Here is a 9,948-nt window from a genome sequence, read left to right as displayed (position 1 = left end):
TAGGCTCAGGACAGCAGCACACCATTGCCACTACAGGAAAACTGGCATGGTTTTCTCCCTGGAAAATACCAAATCTCCAAATCCAACACACTTACTCATAATTCATTTTCATTTCCTCTTTCCCAGAATTCATTTTCATATCTAAAAGAGGCTCTTGGCTGAAGCCTTATACTGTCTGCAACATGTTATAGCTTCTTGCAATTTTACTTTTAGGAAACACAGTGAGGAAGGAAAAGTAACGCACCCCCATGGGCATCCCAAGTTAAGCCATTATAAATTCACATTCTGTTTTGCACTCCTGTGAATGGGAAGCGAGGAAGAAAAGGAAACGCCTGCGAGTGCCCTTATGGTTCTCAGGTAAAACTTCCTTTTCAAATGCCTCCATGTACTACTGTGTCACAGGCAGAAAAACACTCCAGACATAGATACTTGTCATTTTTCTAACCAAAGAAGTTGCTACAGTCGTCAACAATACGTTCACGCAGATTCTTTGAGCTCTGTGTTTTAATCAGTAGAATTTTTTGTTCTTATAGACTTTTCTTCAAAAAAAAAAAAATCCTTTTTCTGAACTAACCTCAGAACCAAAACAGGTCTCTGCTTCAAGGTTCCCCAGTCTTAACTGAACAGTAATCAAAACCGACTGCCTGCAAATCCCCAAGGGGGGTCGCTTCTTCCTTTCTGAGCTCAAAGTGCAACAGGAAAGTAGTGGGAGCTTTTCCCTCCACTGCCTTGCTTGGGGTTTTTTTGCCTTTAGAATTTGAAGGTTTGTTCCCATTCCTGCGCACCTGACAGGCTGTGATTTACATGCGAGAAAACAACTCCAAGGTTCTCATGGAGGAGTCAGAAGCTGCTCCCACCCATCTCAGCGGTTTTCTAGGAAACAGACTGGGAAAAGGGGGTCGGGGGGAGGGGAAGCAAATTCCGTCTGAAGCTGCACAGGTAAACCCAAAGTAATGGAGGCAGATAGTAAAAAGAATATTATTTATTATCTTTTTTTTTATTAATACTCACGAATAACCTTTGTTTTTTTTTTTTTTTTTAACACAATCTACTTTTAGAAGAATGCCTCCTTGGTTTATCATGCCCAATCCGGAGCTCTGAGCTCCTGGACGACTTCTCCTTTCTCCACCCCACCCCTCACATCCAAATTACTCTTTTACATGTTCACAGATACCACGAACGTTTTGTAAACAAGATTTAGGGGACTGGGCCTTGATGGAATCAACATCCCACTTCAAAGCGGAAGGCGGGTAGGAGAGAGGGGAGGAGAAGGGAGGAGAGGGGAGGAGAGGGGAGGAAAGGCAGGGGAGTGGAGAGGAGGGGAGCGGGTCAGAACTTTCAAGTCTTGCCTTTTCTGAGATGGGTGTGTATTGTGGCTGTTCCTTGAAATTCAATGACTCAAAACATTGACAGCAAGTGCCTGTGTGGTTATTTATATTATATATCTATAATAGAATATGTGGGCTTCCTCAGTTTTGGGTCTCGGCTGTTTTGTTTAAATACACCACAGTCCTCCCGTGGGTGTTGTCTCCACAGGGAGTCGGGTCTCCCAGGAAACCCTCTCAGAGCCGGGGCTTGCGGAGCAGGGTCTTACTGAGGTCTTTGACCTCCTCGGGGCTATTGACCCGCTCGTAGCCCAGCACCGCCATGGGCTGGTAGCAAAACTCCTCCACCTGCTTGATCTGCTGGAAGGTGAGGGCCGTCCGCCAGGCGTTGGCGGCCTGCGTGGCATTGCGCGCCGACACCACGAAAGGCTTGGAGGAGGAGCCCGAGCCGCTGGTCATGTTGAGGGCAAACTGCTCCATTTCGGGGCTCACCAGCAGCCCCACAAAGTCGTACACCCGCCGCAGGGTCTTGACGGGGTCTCCCACCAGGTCCTCGTACCGCACTACCAGGTAGTGGCCCTGCAGCCAGTCGGGGGGCTGCAGCGCCGTCTGCAGCGTCTTGGCCATGCTGTTGCAGATCACCTCCATGGCGCCAAGCGCGTGGTAGTCCGCCGGGCCGCCCACGCCCTCCTTCTTGACGCCCAGCTTGTGGCCGGCGGCCTCCAGGAAGGGCATGCGGTGGGCTCGCGGGTCCCGGCTGCGCACCACCTGGAGGCTCTCGCGGATGAGCCCGTGGCGCGAGCGGATGCGCGAGCTGGCCACGGCGCGCGGATCGCGCACCAGGTGGATGACCTTGAGGTCCAAGGCAGGGTCGCGCAGCAGCGGCGCCAGCACGGCCACGTCGAAGACACGCACGCCCTTGATGACCAGCGTGCGGTACTTGCGGCACTCCTCCTCGAAGCGCGCCAGGCGCTGCGGCGGGCACTTCTTGCACACGCGGTCGTCCACCAGCCCCACGACCTCCTTGCGGTAGGCGGGGCAGAGCGGCGACGAGCACACCACCTTGTTGGTGGCCGCGCCGAAGATGCCCAGCGTGGTGAGGTTGCGCCCCCCGCTGCCCGCGGGGCTGTACAGCTGGAAGACCGAGAGGTCGCAGCGGTAGAGCGCGCTCAGCATGTCCCGCGCGGCCCCTTGCAGGGAAACCGCGTCCCCCGGGTACAGTTTTTGCCACACGTGCCACACCGGCTCGTAGAGGAAGAACACCTCGGGGTTCTGGTTGAAGAGCTCACCGAAGAACGATGAGCCCGAGCGCCACGTGGTGAACACGTACACCAACTGCCTCTTGTCTCCGCCGGCCCCGGGGCCCCGAGTGCCATTGCGGGGAGGGGCCCCGGCCCCCGCGGCCCCCGCGGCCCCCGCGGCCCCGGCTGCTGCGCCTGCGGCTGCGGCGGCGGCTGCGGCGGCTGCGGCGGCGGCGGCGGCTGCAGCGGCGGGGGCCGCCCCGACGGCGGCAGGAGGGCGGAACGGAGTACGGGGGTCCAGGCGGGTGTGTGCGCGGGGCGGCGCCGCCGGGGGGGGGCCCGGGCGCCCCCAGCCGCCCCCAGCCGCCCCCGCCGCGGCGCCCAGCGGCCCGTCGGGGCTGCACTGCTGCAGCGGCTCCTTGTGCCACTTGTAGTCCAGGAGGTTGAGCATGGTGAGCACCAGCAGCAGCGCGTAGCCCGCGCACAGCACCAGCGCCTTCCTGCGGAACACCTTCATTCCGAGCGGGGACGCGGGCCAGCGACGGCCCGGGCGCCGGGGCCACGGCGAGAGCAGGGCGCGCGGCGCGGCTGCAGGCGCGGCCGGGAGCAGCCGGGGGGGCGCGCCCGGGGGCAGGGCTCGCGGCGGGCTGCGGCTCATCACAGGCACAGCCGGGGCCCGCGGCGCGGCGGAGGCGGCCCTGCAGCCCAGGACCGGGACGCGGCGGGCCGGCTTCGGGCGCGGGGACTGGGGCCGCGGCTCCGAGGCGGGCGCGGCGGCAGCGGCAGCGGCGGCTGGTCCCCGACGCCCAGGGCGGGCTCTCCCATGGCAGCGGCTCCGGGAAAGACCTGCGAGGGCAAGCGGAGGGAGCCCGTGAGCCCCAGTCCTCCTCCCCGTGCGCCGCCTCCACCTGCGTAACGCCCACCCTCGGGTCCGCCGGGCTCCCCCGCTCACCTGGAGCCGCGGGCGCGCCCCGGAGCCGCCCGGGATCACGGCCGGCTGGTCGGTGCTGCTGCCGCCCGTTCCCCGACTTCTCGCGCACGGCCTGTCCCGGGAGTCCCCGGCTCACGGGGGGCCGCGGGGCCGTGCAGCCCACGCCCCGGGCAGTTTCCGGCCGGCGGGCGCCCCGCGGCTCGGGCAGGGAAACTTTCACGGGGCCTGGAAGCCCGCTCCGCGCTCCGCCGAGCCCCGCGCGCCCGGCTCCAGGCGCCTCCGCCGCCCTCTCGAGACCGCAGCTTCCTTCCTCGCCCCGGGGGGCGAAGCCGGCGGGGGGAGGGGGCTCAGGCGGGACCCAGCTCCCGGCAGGGCGGCTCCGCCTTCCTCGCTCTCGGCCTCCGCGCCCGGAATCTTCCCATCCCTCCGGCGGCGGTGGATGGGGCGCAGCGCGACCCCGCAGCGGTGGCGGCGGCGGCGGCGGCGGCTTCTCCCATCACTCGGAGGATGCCCGGGCCGGCATCGCCGGCGGCGCCCGCCGCTCCGCAGCCTCCGACTGGCCCGGGAGGGCTCGCCACGCACAGCAGTCGGCCGGGGAGCCCGAGTCCGCAGCGCTCCCTTGCCGGCCCGCCCCCCGGCACCAGCCGCTCCGGGCCAACGAGGTCTCGGGGCAGAGGAAGCCCCCGCCGCCGCCGCCGCCGCCGCCGCCGCGCGAAAGCGGCGCCCGGGAGGATGCTGCTACCCGACTCCCCCTACGCCGAGCGGCTGCAGCGCGCCCGGGCCAGCCTCTGCGCGCTCCTGCCAGCCTGCGCCGGGTTGGTGCGCGCCGCCGTCCGTCGCCGCGGCTCCTCCCCCTCGCCGCGCCGCCCTCCTCCTCCGCCCGTCCCGCGCCCGCCCCCTCGCCGAGTCGGGCTCCCGCCGCCGCCGCCGCCGCCGCAGCAGCCGCCGTGGGGGCTGGAGGTCGGGGCTCGAGTCCCCGGACGCCGCTCGGGCCGCCGCCCCCACGACCCGGGCCGTAGCTCCTCCTGGGCGCGGGCGCGGGCGCGGGGCTCGGAGAAACTTGGGAGACGCCTTGCGGCTGCCGGGCTCAGCCGCACGTTTCTGCGGTCGGAAAGAGCCGGCGATAAAGTTTGGGCAGGAGCCCGCACCCCCGCCCCCCGCGCCCCCCAGCGGCCGCCCCCTCGGCTCCCCCTCGGCGTCGGCACCGCCCGCCCCTCGCGGGGCCCAGGACGCCCCCGGGCCCGGTGCGCGCTCCGAGGACGCCGAGCGCCGCTTGCAGGCTTCCCGCTCCCGGCTCGCGCGCCCCGGCCGGCCTGCGGCTTCTAGAACCTCGCCGAGGAAGTAATAAATCTCCCTGGCCCCGGGGTCAGAGAAGACGCCTCAGTCTCGGGGAGGAGTGCGCAGGCGGGGCGCCGCTTGGGTCCCGCCGCCCCCCGCACCTGCTCCCCGGGCCGCGGCGCGTAACGACGCGTCCGCCGAGAGCGAGCGCTCGGGACCTGGGGTGGTGGCGGTCGGGGGGACTCTGTGTCCCAGTTCACAGGAGGAGTCCTGCCTTGCTTCTTGCCTTCACAGATGAGCGCAAATGATTCGGCCAAAAGGAAAGCCGGTCTTTGGAAGTAAAACGTGATTTTGAGTTGGTTTGAGTTTAGTTTAAGTTCTTTTTTTAAAAAAAAAAAAAAAGTGAAAAATCTCTCGCCGGCTCGCGCTCTCTCTCTCTCTCTCTCTCTCTCTCTCTCTCTCTCTCTCTCCTCTCTCTGTCGAGAGAACCGGAGACGACTAAGCCATACCCTCACGTGCATCCGTAAAATAGGGACGCGAATCCGAGCATCCAGGAATTCGACGGTGATTGGGTGATTTACGATGATCAAACCCCCTGGGGGCCTTGCGTAAGTTGCCGCAAAACCCTGGGAGTCCTGAAGCTCTCGAGCTGCCCGTAAACAGAGCCCTGATCTCCTGGAGGATGTTCTGTTGCCTCCTGCCCCACGAAGTTTTTGGAAGTTTGACAAAGTCGCTGCAAAATTGTATTTGTACTATTTTGGGTAGCTTCTCTCAGCCAGAGGATCCTTCTAAATTTAAGATGTTGCTGTTTGCGCTATTATTCCTCCCTGAGTTTTATAGACTCTTAGGAGTGCAAGGACTCTTGGAAAGTGACTTCACTCACGTGGGTTTTCAGAATAGAAAGATGTTCAAAGAGCTTGACCTAACCGCATTTTCTAGTAAAAAGCCACAAGGCCCGAGTAAGTTGATTTTTACTTTTTCCCCCTGTGGTTCTGATACAGGGTGAGGATGAGGTGTTCCTAGGACAGGTTTTATGCCATTAGGTGAGGCTTTCTCAACTGGCAAGCGCATCACCTCTAGGAGCAGGTCAGACGCGTCTTTAATCCCTGTTCACAGGAAAGTGGTAGAGTCTAACTGAGTGACTTCCCATCACTCCATCGCTGGCCCACCCACCTCCCTTCCCCTGCTGTCTCAAAAGTCCCTGTACCGTTTCCCCACACTCACAAAAAGAATAAGTGATACTGGCTCATTAAAAGAGAGAGGGGGGATCCCTGGGTGGCGCAGCGGTTTGGCGCCTGCCTTTGGCCCAGGGCACGATCCTGGAGACCCGGGATCGAATCCCACGTCGGGCTCCTGGTGCATGGAGCCTGCTTCTCCCTCTGCCTGTGTCTCTGCCTCTCTCTCTCTCTCTCTCTCTCTCTCTCTGTATGACTATCATAAATAAATAAAAATTTAAAAAAATTATTAAAAAAAAAAGAGGGAGTAGTGGAGGAAAGAAAATCTCGATCTTACTATTCGGCATGATTCCAAGGAAAGTCATTTCTAGTATTTTTAATTTAGTCTCCGGCTTTGTGGTTACTCAGAAAGCACCATGAGTTGCAGTTATTTGATGTAAGACCCTTTTCTAAACAATCGTTTGCATAGAGACAATTTTGTTGCAATTTTCTAACATTTTACTAGAGTTGGCAAACTAGTCAGCTTGCCGTTCGCCCCCACAGTGAGTGCTCAGATGTGAGTGCTCAGCTGGCATAAATTTACAGGTTCCGACATCTCCACCCTCTCCTTGCTTGCAAATATTTTGCCATTCTGCATGGTGTCATGATTAATTCCAAACTTTGTGGCAACTAATGACATCCGAAGACATGATAACGCCCTCCTTCCCGTATTTGTTCAGAAATTCTTTTTTATTTTAACCCATTTGTCTTTTTAGCATAGTAATGACCCAGACATACAATAAGTCACATAATCATTTCATTGGCAGAGGAGCCAGTCATGCCGCAAGGCTGTCCTTGATTCAGCTTGTTGTTTAGTTTAGCAATTCAGAGTATTTTGCAGGATGCTCCTTTAGTCTCTCTTCTTTGGTGCCTATGATGTGGAAAGCAACCGCTATTGGAAAGTTGCCATGACTTTTGCCCAATCCTGGACAAATAGGGGCCTAACATCCCTGGGGTGCTGTAGGCTTAGTACCCGGCCTGTCGAATAGGGCAGAAAAATCTTCCAAGACCTTCCTCCATCATCAGGATTGGAGAAGAAAAAAATGTAAGGGTGGGTCGTCTGGACAGCTTCTGGCCAAGCCTGTCAGTGTCACCGGGGCCTGCAAGATTCAACTTTGGGAAATATCTGCTCCTGGACACCAATATAGATTGACTCACTCAGATTTTCAACAAGTGTGCATTTTCAGTGGACTTAGCGCACAGAATTGGATTAATCACAATCCTTGATTTAAAACAACCATCATTAGTCCAAGGATGGCCCTTTCCTATTTTATATGATTTTAAATAATATAATGAGTACTCGTGAGCCCTTTATAGAACCCAGAAACCTCCAGAGATAGCCACTCTACTTACTTGAGTTTAAAAAATTTTAATGAAATGGTTAAGTTCCGAGAAAAAAAAAAAAAAAAGCTTGCCTTAATTGTCAAAAAAGAAATAGCCTAAATAGTCATGACTATTAAGGAAATGAAGCAGCCATTTAAAATCTTTCCATAAGAAAAACAACAGGTCCAGAGGGCTTTATCAGATTTTCTACCAGACTTCCAAGAGCTAGATCATTTCTCTCCTACACAAATTCTTCCAGAGAAGGAAAAAGAGGGAATACATCCCCCTAACTCATTCTAAGGGCCTGATAACTAGAGATTTCAAAGGAGGAAATAGGTCCTTTTCATTGACTAATGTAGATATCAAACTCCTAAATAAAATACTAGCAAAACAAATCTAAGACAGTGTGGGAATAAACAGAGAAGATTGACAAAAAAGCCTTGGAGTTTCTTCCTGCAGATTTTCCTTCCTGACATCAGGGACAAGCTAACTGGACAAGGACATGTTCCCCTGCCACAGCCAGAGACACCACCTCCTCGAGTCCACCAGCCACTTCTCTGCTGCCTGTATGGGCATCCTCCTGGGTACTGCTGACCCCCATCCATTCTCGCTTCCTTTGGGAACAGTGTCTGAACCACCACACCCAATTGAGTGTGGCTTTTCTTTTTTTAAGCTTTTTTATTTACTTATTCATGAAAGACACAGAGAGAAGCAGAGACTTAGGCAGAGGGAGAAGCAGGCTCCCCAGTGGGACTCAATGGATCACAGGATCCCCGGATCACGACCGGAGCCAAAGGCAGATGCTCAACCACTGAGCCACCATGGAGTCCCTGATTGTGGCTTTGATGGGAGCTTAAGCCAAAGTATTCCTCTTCTCCTCCAGAGGGATGTGAGACCCAAACTCAGCAAGTTAAACGTTCTGTCCATGAAAGCTCCATTCATTCATTCATTCATTCATTTGATCTACATGTATTGAACTCCTACTATGTGCCAATCTGAGCCTCCATCAGAGAGACTGGAAAACAGAAAACAGTTGCAGCCCCCTCATCCCAACAGTGAAGTCCTAGAGAGATGCCCTGTTACCCTTTTAGGGGGGGGGGGCTGTCTTTAAACCTATTAACTTGGAGGGTTTTTTAGATCCTGTAAGCTACTCCAAATGCATCCACAAATCCTCCCTCCCCCCCCCATTAAGTTTGTCAGAATCTGTTTTTGTTTCGTACAACCAAGAATTCCTAATTGACATGGTGTCTTACTGCCTAATTACAGATTTAATTTCATTCAGGCTTTGTCTTTATGCCTTATTCTCCACCTGCCCTCAAAGCCGTGCTTTCACTTTGGAGCTTCCACCTTTAAATTCTAGTATCTAGCCAGGCCCTCACATAAGCATCAGGGACCTCACCACTCACACCTTTCCTCAACCTTATTTATCACTGGCCAGCCTGCTTACTTGTCCCTAGCACCCCCAGCCACACAGCCAGGACTGCTCTCACATTAATTAGCATACCTTTAGTCAGATTTACTCCCAGTAACCACATCTAATCATCAGTACTTCCTGACCTCTGGTCCCAAGGATCTGCTAGGCTCCTTTATTATTATTTAATTATAGACCCCTTTAAAAAAAAAAAGATAGTAGAGATGTGAGATGGCCCACAAAGGTAAATACAAGAAAATTCATTAAAGGGAAAAGTAACATGAAGCCAAGGGTGTGGTTCTCTATAGCAATTCATTCCCTGAGATCCTATTCATTTTTTTAAATTTTGTATATTGACTTTTTTTTTCATTTGTTTTTATTGAAGTTCGTTTTGCCAACATATAGTCTAACACCCAGTGCTTATCCCACCAAGTGCCCTCCTCAGTGCCGGTCACCCAGTTACCCCAACCCCCGCCTACCTCCCCTTCTGCAACCATTTGTTCGTTTCCCAGAGTTGGGAGTCTCTCGTGGTTTGTCTCCCTCTCTTATTTTTCCCTGAGATCCTATTCATTTGCTAGATGTGAGCCAGAAAAAAATGGCTCTGAGCTTCCTAGTAGCCAGTAAGGAAGGAGAGTCGCTCAGGAGAGAGATAGCTTTACCTGACACAGCAAACCAGGAAAAAAAAAAATTCATCTTCCTTCTTTTATAGGCTTCATTCATGTGATGTCTTGGTTCACTACTCTTTTCCCAATACTAGCATAGTGTCTGTCATGTAAGTGCTCAGTATATATTTATTGGCTGACTTACTGTGGGGTCCTCATAAAAGAATTAAGCAGTATAGAAAGCGGACTAAGTCCTTAAGTGTGTCTCTATTATCTACAATAAAAACAACTACAGAGGGGCACCTGGGTGGCTCAGTGATTGAGCATCTACCTTTGGCTCAGATCATGATCCCGGGGTCCTGGGATCGAGTCCTGCATCAGGCTCCCCGCAGGCAGCCTGCTTCTCCCTCTGCCCAGGTCTCTGCCTCTCTCTCTCTGTCATCAATCAATAAATAAAATCTTAAAAAAACAAAACAAACAAACAAAAAAAAAACTACAGAGTTGGGGCAGAACGTGCTGGTTCCTATAAGACCAATCAATGCAATCCCAAGGCATAATGTCAATGCTCATTTCACTAAAGGCAATGTAGCGTGGGCTGCATCCCCCCCTGATGGTTTCGCCAG

The 9,948-nt window shown here is 55.2% G+C and overlaps 2 protein-coding genes across 2 annotated transcripts; one reads left to right on the top strand and one right to left on the bottom strand.

The window, feature by feature from the left end:
- Nucleotides 1-966: 966 nt before the first annotated feature.
- On the bottom strand, nucleotides 967-3,650 carry CHST2 (carbohydrate sulfotransferase 2). Its single transcript, XM_055321594.1, has 2 exons — nucleotides 3,519-3,650; nucleotides 967-3,412 (listed from the first exon to the last, which is right to left on the bottom strand). Exon 2 carries the CDS (start codon nucleotides 3,222-3,224, stop codon nucleotides 1,563-1,565), a length of 1,662 nt encoding a protein of 553 aa, XP_055177569.1. The 5' UTR covers nucleotides 3,225-3,412; nucleotides 3,519-3,650; the 3' UTR covers nucleotides 967-1,562.
- On the top strand, nucleotides 3,390-4,823 carry LOC129506963 (WAS/WASL-interacting protein family member 3-like). Its single transcript, XM_055321046.1, has 2 exons — nucleotides 3,390-3,478; nucleotides 3,656-4,823. Exons 1-2 carry the CDS (start codon nucleotides 3,390-3,392, stop codon nucleotides 4,821-4,823), a joined length of 1,257 nt encoding a protein of 418 aa, XP_055177021.1.
- The last annotated feature ends 5,125 nt before the right edge of the window (nucleotides 4,824-9,948 follow it).

The sequence above is a fragment of the Nyctereutes procyonoides genome, unplaced genomic scaffold (genome assembly GCF_905146905.1).
Source record: "Nyctereutes procyonoides isolate TBG_1078 unplaced genomic scaffold, NYPRO_anot_genome, whole genome shotgun sequence".
Classification (NCBI taxonomy): Eukaryota; Metazoa; Chordata; class Mammalia; order Carnivora; family Canidae; genus Nyctereutes; species Nyctereutes procyonoides.
Note: the sequence above shows the minus strand (reverse complement) of the source record. Positions and strands in the feature narration are given on the sequence as shown.

Bases quoted from the DNA above. Each gene is read 5' to 3' on its own strand.
- CHST2 (XM_055321594.1), bottom strand. From the start codon at position 3,224: ATGAGCCGCAGCCCGCCGCGAGCCCTGCCCCCGGGCGCGCCCCCCCGG.
- LOC129506963 (XM_055321046.1), top strand. From the start codon at position 3,390: ATGGCAGCGGCTCCGGGAAAGACCTGCGAGGGCAAGCGGAGGGAGCCC. The intron at 3,479-3,655 runs GTAACGCCCACC...GGGGCCGTGCAG, and splicing joins CGTGCGCCGCCTCCACCTGC to CCCACGCCCCGGGCAGTTTC.